Genomic DNA, 16,081 nt, shown 5'->3' with positions numbered 1-16,081 from the left:
TGCAACCGTCATCGATATCCCGGCATGTCTTGTCCGTGTCTGCCAGTTCATCAGCTCCCTGGACAGCTTAGACAGGGCTTGCATCGTGTTGGTGCAAGGATGAAAGCAGAGACATCCATGCTAGGCCCGTTTGCAGCAACTATGGATCGAGACAGTTTTGAGGGAAGAGTGAGCTGTCCTGGGTCTGAAAACCCATCTCATCAGACCGATATTCTTCCCCACTGCACGGCCATCCTGTTTGCAGGCCTCATCGAATCATGGCATCACCGCTGACGCTGCTGGAGCCTGCCAAGCTGGAGATTGCCGGGCACGGCAACTGTCACTCCATCTCGATGTTCGGCCAGAGCGCCAACGGTGAGGAACCTTGTTTCATGCATGGCCCCATCGCCGATAGAGGACCCCTTTCCATCAAACCTCCGATGCCTGTGATGGGCCAGGATGGCGGCGTGATCGCGGGACCAAAGACTTGGGTCCACGCATCGACGGCTCGGCAAGCCATCGCCCCAAAACACCATCAAACTTGTCTCTATTGAACCATGGTGCATCAGCTACAGCATCAGCCGTACGCATGTCGGCGAGGCGGTAACTCAGTCCGGACTGGCTGCAATTTCGTTTCAGCAGTCCGTTCCTGCAGGACTGCTCGCTCCCTTCGAAGCAGTCTCGAGTCGTCAACATGATGGCATCGCCATCCTGAGCAGTTGCACCACTAACCAGTCGCGTTCAACTCTCCTTTCAGCCAAGCGTCTTTCTTGCTGCTGTGAGCTGGCAAAACATAGATTCAAGTGTTCGATCGTGAGAACCCAGCCACCTGGCAACGGCTGAGAGAAGCAGCATGTTGCCAAACCCCGATTAGAGCTATAATTTGTCGATGACACGATCAGAGGTACAACCTCGATGCACCGATCTACAGCCAAAGCCACATGTATCTGATGGGATGGCAGCGTCGATTGGACCTAGACTAGTCCGCCAATCCGGCGTGTCGGCGCCAAGCGCAGTGGGGCTCACCGATGATCCCGATCCCGGGCCCGGAGACTGTGGCCGGCGATCTCACCAAGTGCTCGGGGGAGCAGGAGATCGAGTTTTCCCCCCTACCCATCTTGCATTCTACACACCCCAGTTCTGCGGTCTAGACTCGTCTTCTCGTGTCTACCGCGTGGTCTAAACAGCGCATGCCCTCTTATTAGCTGTGTTATTGCTATTAGGCGACAGCGAAAGCCATTCCAGGAATGGGCCAAGAAGTCACCATCAAGCTGCACCATGTCAGTTTCCTCTCCCCAGGATCCAATTAATCAACTAATCCATCGTCCTGCAGCGATACCCATGATCCAATGCCCAGAAACATCAGCATGACAAGAAACGTTGCTGTCTAAACCCACTCCGCTCGTCTTTTGCCACGCCCCCCTTCTTCACCTCAGGGTCCCCTCTCTTGTGTTGATGCTCCCAGCTGCAAGTTTGACTCTTTCCTGCGCACTTGACACACCCTGGGGACAATATCAGGCCGGCATCCTGGACGTGCCGTTGCTTACCTGGCTGATTATGCGTCTGTCTGCCTCTCTGCTCTGCTCCTCATCCGTCCTCTCGCATCTCGTCTTTACGACTTGTCCCAATCCAACCCTGTCTTCCGCCTAATACGAATCCTACTGCTACCTTTGCTCGTCATACCTGCTGCTTCGTCCTACAAGACGAGGAATACCGACTTATATATCGCCTCACTCCAGTTCTAGTCCAACTCGCAATGGCAGCCTCAATGCACGCTTTGTTGCCCTCACTAGCTCGGAATCTTTCTTCTTCACGGCAATCCTCCCCTCGTCAGTCCGCCATGGCGCCCAGGGCGCCGCCCACCATGAATCCATGGGAGATCAACGCCCTGAACGTGAGTATCTTGTGAAGTTGACTTTCAACGAGCAGCGCACTGACTCGACCGACAGTATGAGTTTCCAGAGCAGGGCTCTCTAAATCCCGATGGCACCATGGTAACATCCGCTACCACCTGGCGTCAAGTTCAAGATCCCGTCATATATCCTGGCCTCTACGCTCCCAGCGGGATTGACATTATGGCGGTCTTGGTGAGTTTTGTCTTTCGATGATAGTCTCAGCTACTGACTGTCTCAGCTTCGCGTCGTCGGACGGCCTAACCCTCAGGTTGATCTCGGTCCCGTCGACTGCTCTGTCGCCCTTGTCCTTTGTGACATGCTCCAGGCCGACTCTCCCATCATCTACGTCTCCGACTCCTTCTCCGAGCTTACCGGCTACTCTTCCCATGAGGTGATGGGCCGCAACTGTCGCTTCCTGCAATCCCCTCCAGGAGGCCAGCGAGCCTCTAAGCGGAGCTCGGACAAGTCTGCCATCCGTCGCATGCGTCAGGCCGTGTTCTCCGGACAGGAGATTCAGCTTCCCGTGACCAACTACAAGAAGCACGGCCAGCCCTTCAAGAACCTCTTATCCATCATCCCAGTTCCGGTGGATAGCAGCGGTTCTCAATACTGTGTTGGGTTCCTTTGTGAGACAGATTAAAATCTTGGAGAACACCAAGTCGACGCGAAGCACTCTGAATGCCCTCGTCTGATCCGATAACCATGTTCCACCTTGGATGGTGGCTCCGCAACACCACACCAGGAGCCCAACCTTATCACCAAACACAACAAACCCCCCAACTATTACGTACACGCAAATGTTCGGTTTCACTACTTTTTACAGATCAGCTTTCTTCTCGTCACTCAACATTACTCAAAGAAGCCCTCGGCGTCAGGATTCACTTATACGGTCTCGGTACTTCGCTGCTCTCAGGCTTTACGAATACTCACGATACCCCTTGCATTGACAACCATTTCTCTTTTTACCATGTACGACATCAGATCATATCAATGGAAGCACTCTAAGGTGTTGGGGACATTGCTGTAGAGGGCGGAACCTCGTTTCTTTTTTCGGTTCGGCTGACAGCTCGGTCATTTCTCTTTTTGATTCTCTTATCATACTCTGATGATTCACGCCCATGAAATACACGAATTTAGATCTTGGCAGCAGACAGGGCTTGGATGACGAAACATTTTGGGAGTCACTACTACGTGGGCATGGGCGAAAAGGGAATGATTTACATAGATGCCGCCCTTGGGCGCAGGAATAATTCGGGCGTTTGAGCAAAACTTTCAGGTTTCTTGGAGATGCATAAGGGAGTCTTGTGACTCTATTCGCAGCTCGTGGCGATTCACAGGCGAGAATGAACAAGGGGAGGGTGCTGTTGGGGGTTGGAGATGGAGCCAAGGACGAGCGATGGAACTGCCGATGCATGGTTACTGGATCATCACAACGATCTGACAGAAAATTATACTCTTACTTGGCGAGCAGGATTCATCAAAAGCTTCAAACTTGGTCAAATTTTACTCCAGTTTAAACCCCACCGTGCGCCATGTGTCCACGGGGTTGACGCTGCATCAGGCAGTGTTGGCTGTACTGTAGGTAGCAGCGGGCTGGCTCTCGATCCTCACGACTCCCTGTCAGCCATCGCGATCGCCAGGGTCTGGGATGTAACGGCGTCCCCAAGGAACCGGTCAAGGCCCAGCTTTATCACATGTCGACTGCATTTGATGAGCTGGCTTTGGTCAGACAGCCATACATACATAGTATGTTCCCTTCCAGTTCCCAAGAGGCAGGGATTTCTCAAGAGTCGGTACACCGGCACCCACGGTACGGCCCAGGTACAGTAGCACCCGACTGATCACGGTCGTGGGGAGACTCAGCGGGCCGTTTACACATTGCTTTGTGCCGATGTCATCCACCGGCTCGGGTCCGGGTGACTCGGCCGGTCGACTGGAGGACCTGTGGGTATTCTCTTGAACTCACGCAAGGACGGCTGCAAAGCTATGATGACAACCACGATGGAATGGATGGAACACTGTTTGAGTATGTATTCTATTGTTCTCCTTACTTCTTCATGTTGCCATGACGACGCAGTCTTTGAGACGAGTTGGGTACTGCCTCCTGTCTTGTTTACTCCGTGTGGGTATACCTCAACCATCAACATCACAATGGGCACAGGACCAATGACAGTTTCCCCCAATTTTTTTTCATTTTCTATTTTTTTGTGTTTCTTTTTTGGTTTGCTATTTTTTGTGTTTTTTTGTGCTTTTCCCAGTTGTTATTCCCAATAACGCCTCCGTTCGCCATAACATCAAAGAACACAATCGTAAACACATGACAGCATCAAAACCCAACCGAGAAACACCGTTACTTTCCCTGGTTATGGCTTCCCTGCCATGACCCTCTTTCTCACATGTTAGATGAGGGACCCCAGAACCGTTGGCTTGACGACTGCATCCCATAGTTCCCTTGGCCATCGTCCCAGGGCTGTTGACTTGTCGACTGCGTCCCATCGTCATAGAGCCATTGGTTCGTGGACTGCATCCCATCGTTCCATTGGCCATAATCCCAGGGCTGTTGGCTTGTCGACTGCATCCCATCGTCCCATCGGCCATCGTCAGCGCCAGGCGGCGGTTGATAGGACGGCGCAGTCAGAGACGAGTCGGGGGCGGCTTGTGGTGGACCATATCCACCATGAGGTAGGCTGTGTTGTCCTGGCCGATAGGGTAAGTCAATGCTCGAGGCTAGCATTGCATGGTCGAAGCATGAACGACAAGCGGCGCCCCCTGATACACAGGTATGCTGCTGAGGTCCCAAAAGAAGGCTGAAGTCTCCTGGGTCGCTGAGGGTCGCGACTTCAAGTCCAAAGACATCTTGTCATGAATCAGTTAGTACAAGCATTCCCCTTGTGGTGAGGTCGAGCAAGACTACTTACCCTCGATCATAGGCTCGCAGAGGTGCCTCATCCTCCTAGGAACCCTGATATCATGGTTGGGCTGCCCCGAAGACTCCGGCCTGAAGACAAGAGCGCGCTTGAGGACGGTCTTGCTCGGATCCCTACTGGGATGGAGGATCGTGATATCGGCAGAAGATTCCGCATACAGTATTCCCGTTGAGCCTGGCCCTTCAGCAATGTACTTCTTTTTATCCTCGCGGAGCTCAATGGAGAATATACCGTTGCGAGTGACAAACTCTTCACTGATTCCTATGTACTTCATGTGATCGACTAGAAGCACTCGGGCAACCGCCTCAGTCTGATCCGGCCGAAGGATGCGCATGCAAAGATTCTCGTTGGACCTGGTCCTATTGGCCTTGGACCTGTTGGGCCTGGCACTGGAAACTCTCGAAGGGCCTGGTGTTGCACCCCGGGAACGGCTGGGCAGTGAAGTCGACATGCCCAGGTTGGTTGAGCTCGGCGGCGGTACGGTTGCCGACGCGGGATACTCGTCTGCAATGTCCATGCTGCCCGGAGCAGCAGCAATCGGGCGCTGTTCTTGTTGTTTACGGCGATCGTTTAACTGGTTAGGATACCAGCCCTTGGCACGTCGGCCCATGTGCGAAGATGTCTAGCTGGTAGAGACTGTAGGTGATAGGCTTACGCACCTAGGTCGAGGGCGATGTAAATCGACGCCGTCTTCACTGGGAGCTTTCGAGACGGTCGGGGGTGGTTCGAAAGGGGCAGTCTCCGGCGCTCGAGTGAGGACAAAGCTGGTTTGAGTATAGGCATGTAGGATGTTGCCAACAGCTTCCAGTTGGCCAAGGCTGGCGGCAGGCCTCGGATAGGGAGGTCCGCTTGAGGGAGAGAAGCTATGAAGGCAGACAAAACTCACGGAAGACAACCTATGGGCTGTGGGAAGTAGAGAGGTGGGTTGAGGGAACGCCAGGTTTCTTGAGGAGGGAGGTCTGGGATGGGGTCGGGGTTTGACAAAAAGGCCGGACAGATCAAGGAATGGGCTTTTGGGTGGCAGAATGAGAAGAAGTGTAAGGCAGGAATAAGTACACCATCCCACTCGCTGGATACGTGCCATGGATGCATCGTCAGAGGAGGCAACAAGGCGTTCACATCCAATGCGGACGGGATTTAGCCAAGCGGGTTCTGTCCCCCGTCTAGACCAAGCAACCCATCTGTATAACATCATTGGATATTAAAAAGCTGGGTGCGAATCGGTCAGCGGTCAGCGTCCTAGTCTTGATGCTTTGATCATCTAGTCATTGGATGATATTGAGAATCAAGAACGACCACCAACCTGGCAAGAGAGAAGAGAAGCAAGGCAGACAGGTTCCATCTCAATATCGATGCTTGCTGTGGCCGTCAACGAAGAGAGGGAGGGGTGGTTGAGGCTCGGCCGCCTCACATGTGGACCGGCGTCGAAATGGTCCAATCATGCTTCGTATGAGAGTCGATTCGACGCTGGAGATTTCGGACAAAGGTATTGTTCCTTATTGGGTATTTGGTCGAGTACCTGGTTGTCAAGACGGCCGGAGTAGGCTGGGGTGAGAGTAAGGATGCGAAGGGGAGGAGGAGAGGAGCGGAGCGGAGAGGAGAGGAGGGGGAGGAGAGGACAATGCCCGACCGGCTCCTCGAAGCTGTAGATAGCATAGCACTCTTAGCAGTTGGCCTCACCCGGCGGCTCAAGACTTCCGGAGAAAGGGGGCTCATCTTGTGGATTGGGAAGACCTGGCTAGATATATTATTGCTCTGGCAATTCAGCCCCCGCTCCTATCTCAACGAACTTCCCTCGTTCGCGCATATTATCACTCACGGTCGACCCAACCGTTCGCTGCAGCATGTCTTGGAAGCGATCAAGCAGTGTCCGCGATGAGAGGGCAATCAATTGAGTGTGGGTGGACCTCACGGCTGTTTTTCCCAGCCCACCAACAGACATGTCACGACTCTGGGCGTGGTGGGGGAGAGGAGAGGAAAGAAAAAGATATTGCAACTCGGCTTTTTTTCAACGTCAACATCCATTTCAGAGACCGCAATTGAATCATTGAAAAGCTGATAATTTCAGTATTAGACTCTGCTCTGTCTGAAACTCTGCGGGAGAAAATCTCTGGAACTGCTGGTCCCGACAAGCGCCAGCCTGGTCGACGACACCCACACTTGCCGCCCCCCTGTGTGACATTCACACATTGCGCGTCAGGTGATGGCCCAATCCACGGCCTCTTCGATGCAAGGAGACACAGCCGAGCCGCCCTTCTGTCGCTTCTGGGTGCAAAAGCAGTCTCTTCACAGAACGTGGCGCTTCCAACATGGTCGGCCACGGCCCAATTCCAAAGGAAGTGGTGGTGAGCGGGCTCAGTGGCATGGCAAAGGGATAGCAAGTGAGGGATTTTGTAAATGTGACGTCTCTGAGCATGCGCTTGCTGGTCAAATTGACTATATATACCATGAGCTGTTCGCCACATCTTCGCTCGTCCGGGTCAAGAAGCAGAATGGGGTCCTTTCCAAAGACGCATCACCATGGTGCGGTCCATCATTTGGCCAGTGTCTACTTCCGCAGCCGAGTAGACCTCCTGCGAAGGTCGGGCTGTGCCTCGTCTGCCCCCTCCTCTGTCTTTGCTACACTCCCGTTCTGCTCACTCTTCACCGCCTCGACACGCTTCCTTTTCACGGGTGGTGCGCGCACCTCCTTGTCGGAGTCCACCGGCTTCTTTCGCGACTTCTTGGGCTCCTCGAAGTACGGGCTTGCGTCAACAGGCTCCTCCTTGATGCCAGTGGGGGTGCGGCCCGTCTTCTTCTGGACACCAGGCGCGTAGCAGCTGGTTCGCCCACCGACAGTGATGAAGGCGAGCTTCTCTCCGTTGGGCAGCTTGGTCGCGGTGCCCTTGGACCCCTTGCCCCATCGGTAGTTGAAGAGCCAGTGCTCGGGGAATTCGTCTGAATCGCCGAGCTTGTCGACAGCCGTCTGGCAAACGTAGCGAATCATTTTGTAGAGCGTAGTGACCTGCGAGTCATCAAACTCGTCGCAGTACTGCTCGGGGTGAAGCTTGGCTTGGTAGAGGGTCTCGTCCGCGACCCAGTTTCCGATGCCGCTGATCATGGCTTGATCCAGGAGCAGGGCTTTGATGGGGACGTGGCGTGCGCGCATCTTACCTCGGAGGTAGTCCTCGGTGAAGCGATCAAGGTCTACGACCGGGTCAGGGCCGTTCTCAACGAGGGGAGAGTGCTTTCTGATCTGATCGCCTGGGCAGTCAACCAACCGCACGCGGCCAAATCGACGGGCATCTGTGAAGGCGACCTCAACGCCAGGGGAGCCCTCGGTCTTGAACTGGAACTTCCAGAACTTGGGCGGCCACTGCTCGAGCTCGCTGTCCTTCATCTTCTTGTAGTAGTTTGTGTATGCCGTCTTCTCATCTTTGATGTGCATCCACCCTAGACCCGTTAGCAAATGTGCAGCCAAGTTAGACTGAGCGTTTACCCGTCATTCCAAAGTGCATCACCAAGTGTGGGGGTTTATCCAAAGTGATCCTAGTCATGGGTGAGTTGTCAACGTTACACAGGGTAGCTATTAGCTGTTGCAGCTCACCAGAAGTATTTGCCCTGGCTTCCTGCGGAAACGATCTGAAGTTGTTAGCCTTGGGGTTGTAGATTATTGGCTGGGAGTGACAAACCTGCTTCCCCTTAAGAGCGGCCTCAACCTCTTCGCCAGTTGTACCAACCTTGCCAAAGACATTCTTGTCGTCTATGGCTGAAGCGGATACAATGCGTTTCCCCACAACGTGAAGACGAAGAAAGTGGACAATGCGCGCGACTGGGCGATTTTAGCAACTGGTTAGTTGCAACGATGGATTTCAAACCAACCTTCGGCGATCTCAGGCATCTTGGCAGACACACAGACTTCAGTTTACGAGACTTTTGGTTTGATACAAGCAACAGGCGAGATTCGTAGCGTCACCGACCTAATGTGAACGCGAAGGGCGTGTTCAGTCAACGCGATATCACGTGATAGACATGGGTGAAGAGAGCGGCCTTGACTCCAATTTTGACATGTGACTACATAATCGAATATGCACTCCTTACTCCGTAATTGATAAAGTATTCGTAACAGAAACTGGTCAAATCCACATTTGAAGATTACTCTTATTTGGCGAGGTTGGTTTGGACGGGCTCAATTTCTTCTTTGCGCCGAAGGTGGACCAGTTTACCAGTGGCCGGGATACCGGGGCGGAGAAACGTAGAACCGGCAACTCCACTCTTGGTGCATTTTGTTCAACTTTTTTCTCGCGAAATCTTTCCAACTTCTCACAAGCTTTCCATCTTCAACAACACAAACAAAGAAGCTGAGGTGAGTTCCGAATGCGCAGTGCGTCGCGCTGCCCTCTCCCCATCCTTCCTGATGACACTTTACACCGCAAACTAGAGTCTTTGACCCAAATGGGAATGAAACCTCTTTTTTACACGTCAGTCTGAAAGACTACGATTACGCACACGTTTTCGCATCAGCATGCTCTGGACTCGTGCTGACTTCTTCATAGACCGCTCATCACCAAGCGGTGGATCATTGCGAGGATGCTCAGCCTTCTCTCCGCGCCCAGCCTGGGCTGAAATGGTACGTTTGGAACCTCGCACACAACCACCCACCCCTTCTCGTGATGATCATTTCTTTTTACAATATACGCTGGAAATTACCGGCTGAGATCTTTCTTTGACGATATAAAATGGCTATTTCTGATGGACACCTTCACTCTCTGCCTTTGCTGCTTTGCATTTTGGTGGCTCATGCTAACATGATTGAAGTTTTTTCTAGCAAGGTATGCCACATCTCTCCTCGACCCGTCCCCCGACTTGTATGATGAAGCGGCACTGGGCTCCGAACATACCACATGAGCACGAAAAGCCACTTTGCGGCAGGCCTAGAAAACCTCGCCCACTGACTTGTCACGCTCGTCCATCATTTGCTGGATAACATTGGACTTCTGAGGCTAACTTGCCTCGAGTGCTAGCATTTGCATGTCTTCCTCTTCCACTGGATCCTTCTTCGGGGATGACAGACCCTAGACTGTAAGTATTTGCTGCACATATTACTACCTTGCCTATATGATGATACAGATGACGAGTCTTATCCGGGTTTCCGATGCAGACACCATCTTTCTTTACCATTCATGCATTACCTGATACGCATTCCTCACACATGCTTTTGTTGATGCCAATTGGTGATCTTGGCTAACAGAAGAATCAGAGACCTCTAACGTAAGTTACAACCAGGCGCCAGCCGTCTTCCAGATCATCATCTCCCTGATGAATCCAAATGAAAACGACAAGCATATGTCCGAGCTTCACGCAACGACGACAAATCATTTATCGCCTGATTGAGATGCTTGATGTCAATATTGTTGCAGTCCTTTCAACAGCAGCTGCTGACATGTTGAAAGCGTCTTTGACTGTAAACACTCTGGGCAGTTTGTGATGCAGGCCATCAAGGTTAGTCACTTTTCTTCTCCCCTCCACTATCTCTCCTCCAAATGATGTTACAAATATCACGACGGTCAACGTAGCCATATTGCTTTGACGATAACGCCTGTGACAAGGCACCTTTACCCTGAAAATCCCTTCGTTTTACCCGTTTCTTGTCTTGACATGCTTGTTGCGACGTATCGCTAACATGTTCTTGAAAGGTTGATTTCCACTTGGCAGTCTATGACTAGTCCACTCCATCAGCCCTGTCAAGTGACAGATCTATGGTCACGGTCCGGCAAGGACCTCTTTTGCTCTCGCAATCGCGCGTGTCTATGGTTTTGAAACCATCTGGTATCAATAATGTGCGCCTTTGGCCTTGGAATGTAAAAGAGCGTGTCATTTGAACGGTAGGTGTAGCTGAAGAGAACAAAGCTATGTAATAATACAAACGTATCTGATCAATTTCGAGACCCGGAAGTGACTGCCCACAGTGTTGCCCAAGCCTTGCCTCTTTTTGCCTGACTGTGACTCCTGAAATGAGCGTGACCCAATGATGGGTGGAGTTTGTGTCTTGGAACACGGCTCCTCCCGTCTTCTAACCCAAAGGCCTTGTATCTGATTTGTCCATCTCTTGATGGAGTGTGTAAGTGGAGCCTGACAAGTGATGCTCGACACGAGACACACCAGTCACCCTGAGGCAACTCCTTGGAAGCTCACAGGGAGACTGACCGAGGGTGGATGCAAGGCACCGTGGCGCCCATGCCCTCTCACCATAGACAGGTTCGGGGCACGCAGACCCGAAGCCATCTCGCCATGACGAGGGAACTCAGGCACGCAACGGTACGACGACCCGCAGTACTCGTTCGAAGAGTGGTTGCTGCCGAGAAACGTCGAAGGAGGCGGCGGCAGCGGCAGCGGTGGCCGGGGAACATGCCAGTGTGCAGAGTCGGCGTAGGTATAGTGAACGTTTCTACGAAAGGGGAAAAGGACTCTTGTCAACTGGGAGGCTCTTGGGGATTTGGGGAGGATGAGGAGGGTACGCACGATTGCAGCACGCTCTGGGGAGGATGCGGCGCTGCGCTGGGGTACATGGGCATGTCTCTCCAGCCCGTTCCCCCTCCTCCGCCGCTCTCGACCTTGATGCGAGGCTCAGGCAGGGTCGACGACGACTGCAGAGCGGGTAGCTGATGGGCGTCAAAGAACGGCGGCGCCGCGTACCGAGGGGTCTGCTGGAGGGCCGGAAGGGGGAGCTGCTCCGGGGAACGCTGGCTCGCGCAGCTCGAGGCTGGCGAGGATCCAGGGTCAGACGTCTCTGAGGAGCTGCTGAGAGCTGGGGGAGAGCGCAGCGGAGACGGGAGGATGGGCCTCTTGAGGGACTGGCGACGGCGTTGCTGGCGCTTCTTGCAGTTGTACTTGCCAATGTCCCAGATGTCAAAGTGTTGCCGGTAGGAACGGATGCTATACGTTGAGTGTTTGTCAGTAGCTTTCTCTGATGGTAGGTTTATACAAGAGTATAAAAACTTACGATGCCTCAAAGTTATACTCGGTCTTCATAATGCCCCGTACATCCTCGAGCGTCCTCCCCTCCTGGATGTACAGCTTGGTGATTGTCGCACGATGCTCATTCCAAGGCTTCGCCATCATCTTTTGCCTTGCCGACGAAGGACTTGAAAACAAAGACTTGGGTTTGAGGAAGGGGAGGGGAAAAGAGTGTTGTGTGTCAAGGGGAGTTTCTCGAGTTGACTCTCTGTCTTCTATCCTGGGACGATGACAGTCGAGGAGATGGCAGCAAAATTGATGAGCATTGAGGTGCGGCAACGAGATGGATTGGTTCTTTCTTTTCCTTTTCCTCTTTCTGTTTTTTTTCCTCTTCCTCCTTTTTCCTGTTTTCCCTTTTTCTTAACCCTTTTGGTTGTTGTTGTAAATGGGTAGCGTTGCGTGGTAGTGCTGTTGTTCCTCACCACTTTCAAAAAACCAGGGGAAGAGAAAGAAAAGGAGAGAGAAAGAGAGAGACTAAAACGAACAAGGATTGGGGGGTGTAGCTCGCTATTGGGAGAAAGCTGATCTGTGTTTCCAAAATAAAATACAAAGCTCAGAGCCTTATCGAGTACTTAAGAGAGTTTCCGCGCGTACTCTTCAGAGCCTCGTTTTCGCAAAAGATGGGTGGCTTTCTCAAGGCGGCTGCAGCAGCGAGGCAGACATACAGAACAAGGAGGGTGACGGGATGCATACCTTGTCTGTTTGCTACCATCTTCTCTCTCATCTTTTGACCATGTGCTTCCCCCTTCTTCTGCATGTAGGACTTTTTAAGATGCTTGATATAAGGCGGACTTGTGCACACACACACACGCACGTTCACGGTCTGGACTTGTGAGAGGAACACAGCAAAATAAGAGTCAATGAGATTCCTGCATCGAGATCCCCACCACCTTCTCTCTCCCTATTTGTCACTGAAACTGCCTTTTCCGCGTCCCGGAGCCTGGGAGAGAGGGGGAGAGAGCCAAGCCTGTCGGTGGTGGCAGTTCAGCCTCATCCTGCCGCCCAACGTAGCATCCACATAACCGTCTTCGTTTCAATACCCGGTATTCCCATAGATGACAAGAGCAAAAAGTGCGGTTCACATGGGGGAAGAGGTGACAAGATATAGATGTGCAAAAGAGCTAGTGGGAAAACTGCATCGACATAACCGATCTCCCATCGATTCGAAAACGAAAGAAACAACTCACCGACATCGTCAGAGCCTCGTTTTGACTGTAAAGAAGAAAAACCCCTGTCTCAGAGGAAAGCCCGCCCAGCCAAGCTGTGCTGCCGCTGAGTTGGCTTGCCGCAAGGCGACCAGGGCGCGTGGACGGTTTCTTTTCAGGCTCTGAATTGCTCGCCCTGTTTTCTTTTCTTTTTCCTTCGTCTTTTTTTGGTATCTCGTTAAAGAGCGGAGATGGACCATTGAACGCGCGGTACGACGTCTATTGTAGCGTCGTTGTCGTCCTATCTTTTGTCTCAGCCGCTGGCGAACCACTCACTCTCCGAGTCAATAGCCGAAGATGACTTCCATCACAAACCACATGGTGATTCATCTCAGGTACACGCACGCACCTACACTCATACATGAAAAGGGGGTGGGCAAAGAAAGCCTCACTTCTTGTTGTCTCCCCCCCTCATCTGTGATGGATGTGATGCTTGCTGCCTTCTCTCCTTCAGCGGCGGTTCGCCCCGAGCCTGATTCTCACTCACAACCGTGGGCGCCCATCTTGTCTCCCCCGCAGCAGCAGCAGAAGCAGGCTGGGTGACACGCATCCCATCCCATCACACCCCCACCCCCTGGACGAACCCATCTTCAAAACCCTGAGATCGTCGCCCCGTTAATAGCTTCCCGTCTTTGGGTCAGCTTCTCCCAGCTCCCGTCTCCCCGGCCGTCACTTGGCGCAGCCACACCTATACGTGATTTGACAACGCTCCCCTACCCCCCAGTCACATCCGAAACGTAACCGTCACTTGAATCTCGGTATGCGGATCAGCTCCTTCACCATGTTTCCTTGGCGAGAGCTAGAGCTTGACCGGGGAGCTCGGGGTGGCTTGGGCTCTAGCTTACCGTGAATGACAAGCTTACTCCCGAGACAAGAGAAAAGTAGCATGGCCGTCGGGTAATAGACACGTGAAGACTCACCTTAGTATGGACGGATGAAGAGATGTGATTCGCACAAAACTGACATGGCGTAGACAAGGCCGCAGTAAACGTTTCATTGGTAGGTAGGCTCAAAAACCTCAGGTATAGGCCAACGACAACCTCATCAGACAACTCAACCAAACAGCAACCCGCAATATCACCAATCACCATCCGTTTCGCTCAAGTCGACCATTAGGAGCATGGCTCCAGCCATTATAAATCAACCTCAAGGCAACCGCCTCTTGAGGTTCTCAAACTTCTCTTTTCCATCAACACCCTCGACACCCTGACAAAATAGAACCATCGCAATCCTCCCCGGCATCAAGTCCCGCCGTGTCCTGTCGCTAGCCCTGCTTTAGGGGCTATCGTCAAATCGCAGCGCAAGCTTCTGTTTGCCTATGTATGCATGGCTCTGGGTATAGATATCGCCGTTCGCACGCGGATGTGAGCAGCTGCGCGCACGCGCGGCATGCCATGGCATGGTTGTCACCCTTCGTCCGCCTCACTTCATCCATTAAGCTGCCTCTGCCTTCTTCTCACTCGTCGCAGCAGGGGCCTCGCCGCCTACGACGCCCGCTTCCTGTGCCTTGTGCTCGCCCGCCGGGCTGATGGGAGACTGCAGCTTGTTGTCAAGCGGGTTATCGTTGGCACCCTGAGGGTTGGGCGACGTGGGCGCGGAGGCAACTGGGCTGGAACCGACACTGAGAGGCGCTGTCGACTTGCCAACGTCCGAGAGAATCTGGAACCACTTCTGAGCATCGGCTGCCGTGTGTGCCTTGAATTGTAGCTCGGTGGAGCCAGTCAGCTTGCTGCTCATTGTCTTGGACTTGTCCTTGCCCTTGACGCTGAACTTCTCGCCCTGAACCGTGCCGATGACTGCGTCGGGGAGATAGACGGACAGTTCAGGCTTGGGGTCCACACGGTTGTTGTCCGAGTCCTTAAACTCATGCAGGAACTTGGCTGGCGTGACAACGTAGTAGCCAGTCGAGTAACCCCACGACAGCTTGTTGCGCGACTTGCGCTCCAGGGAACCCTCGATCAGGGCACGAGTTGCCGTGTGGTCCATGTTGGGGAACTGGATAGCCTCGACAGACCGGGCGGGCTCGTTAGGGTTGACGAGACGATCGGCGCTGCGGTCCTTGAAAGCATTCCACTCAAACTCGGGGCCAACTCGCTGGATTGAGCCCAACATGTCGTTGTGAAGGGCATGCGTCTTCTCAGCCTGACCACCTGCAAGTTGCACGAATGCCTCGAAAGCTTGCTGGATCACCTCGATAACATGGGACTCAAAGGTTGAGAAGTTGTTCTGCACGGCGAGAAGATCGTTGCGGTGGTTGTTCTCGGTGATGACCTGAGTATTCAAGCGGTGCAGAACACCCCGGTAGATGACATAGGGGTCGTCATTGCTGCTGAGGTGACCACCAGCAGAGTCGAAAGCAGCGGCCTGCTGTCCGAGCAGCTCAATATGCTTCTGTGTTGTGTTACGGGCCTTCTCAACCTCCTTGGCGCCCTTTTCGGCACCGTGAGCCAGCTCCTTGGCCTTGTGCTTAATCTCCTTGTGCAGTCGCTCGAGAACGGGGAGGACAGAGCCCTTGATGCTCTTTTCGGTCTCGATGTTGGTGTTGATCATGGATTGGGTGTTGGAGCGCATGTTCTCGAAGAAGCCGGCAATTCCGCCCAGACTTTGGTCAAAGTGGTGGCCCTCCTTAAGGGGATTCGAGATGGTCTGTTGGGTAGCAAGGTCAGTAACTCGGTTGCTAGCGGGGGTCTCTATCGGGGAGGAATAGGAATACCTTCAGCGCCTTCTCGTACTCTTTGGCGTGGTGACCGTGAATCTTTTCCATGGCCTTCATATACTCCTCGAGGTAACCAACAGCATGCTTCCAGGCCTGGAGCCGCTCTGCGAGCAGTCCCGCCGTCTATCCGGCAAAATATCAGCCTGTGTTCTTTCCCACAAGATCCTAACTCTTTCCATGGTCGCTACAAGCTTGCGCAAGTCATGCTATGCGCGTCTCTGGTAGGGGGTCACCTACGGTTGAAGGGTCGACCTCGGGAATAGCATCGTCACTAAAGGCGCTCAATCCGGTGGTGGCCCTCGAGGGCAGGTTCGAGGTCGTCGGCGAAGCCATGATGGGCGAGTGTCGCTCGTTGTGTCGTTG

The 16,081-nt window shown here is 53.2% G+C and overlaps 5 protein-coding genes across 5 annotated transcripts; 1 reads left to right on the top strand and 4 right to left on the bottom strand.

The window, feature by feature from the left end:
• Nucleotides 1-1,819: 1,819 nt before the first annotated feature.
• LRP88_05287 (PAS domain-containing protein) lies at nucleotides 1,820-2,514 on the top strand (the record flags this gene model as incomplete). Its single annotated transcript, XM_083241845.1, has 3 exons — nucleotides 1,820-1,873; nucleotides 1,929-2,000; nucleotides 2,113-2,514. The coding sequence occupies 3 exons, from the start codon at nucleotides 1,820-1,822 to the stop codon at nucleotides 2,512-2,514; spliced, it is 528 nt and encodes a 175-aa protein (XP_083102993.1).
• A 1,752-nt stretch (nucleotides 2,515-4,266) lies between these two features.
• On the bottom strand, nucleotides 4,267-5,411 carry LRP88_05286 (uncharacterized protein; the record flags this gene model as incomplete). Its single annotated transcript, XM_083241844.1, has 2 exons — nucleotides 4,267-4,730; nucleotides 4,793-5,411. 2 exons carry the CDS (start codon nucleotides 5,409-5,411, stop codon nucleotides 4,267-4,269), a joined length of 1,083 nt encoding a protein of 360 aa, XP_083102992.1.
• A 1,938-nt stretch (nucleotides 5,412-7,349) lies between these two features.
• Nucleotides 7,350-8,681, bottom strand: LRP88_05285 (Formamidopyrimidine-DNA glycosylase N-terminal domain-containing protein; the record flags this gene model as incomplete). The annotated part of the gene is made up of 3 exons (XM_083241843.1): nucleotides 7,350-8,233; nucleotides 8,388-8,612; nucleotides 8,663-8,681. 3 exons carry the CDS (start codon nucleotides 8,679-8,681, stop codon nucleotides 7,350-7,352), a joined length of 1,128 nt encoding a protein of 375 aa, XP_083102991.1.
• A 2,572-nt stretch (nucleotides 8,682-11,253) lies between these two features.
• On the bottom strand, nucleotides 11,254-11,899 carry LRP88_05284 (Clr5 domain-containing protein; the record flags this gene model as incomplete). Its single annotated transcript, XM_083241842.1, has 2 exons — nucleotides 11,254-11,716; nucleotides 11,784-11,899. The coding sequence occupies 2 exons, from the start codon at nucleotides 11,897-11,899 to the stop codon at nucleotides 11,254-11,256; spliced, it is 579 nt and encodes a 192-aa protein (XP_083102990.1).
• Nucleotides 11,900-14,436: 2,537 nt separating this feature from the next.
• LRP88_05283 (uncharacterized protein) lies at nucleotides 14,437-16,051 on the bottom strand (the record flags this gene model as incomplete). The annotated part of the gene is made up of 3 exons (XM_083241841.1): nucleotides 14,437-15,648; nucleotides 15,716-15,841; nucleotides 15,956-16,051. 3 exons carry the CDS (start codon nucleotides 16,049-16,051, stop codon nucleotides 14,437-14,439), a joined length of 1,434 nt encoding a protein of 477 aa, XP_083102989.1.
• Between the last annotated feature and the right edge of the window lie 30 nt (nucleotides 16,052-16,081).

The sequence above is a fragment of the Fusarium phalaenopsidis genome (assembly GCF_050370095.1).
Source record: "Fusarium phalaenopsidis strain FUZ10S chromosome Unknown contig_32292, whole genome shotgun sequence".
Taxonomy (NCBI): domain Eukaryota; kingdom Fungi; phylum Ascomycota; class Sordariomycetes; order Hypocreales; family Nectriaceae; genus Fusarium; species Fusarium phalaenopsidis.
The sequence above is the reverse complement of the archived record's forward strand: the minus strand, read 5'-3'. Positions and strand labels throughout refer to the sequence as shown.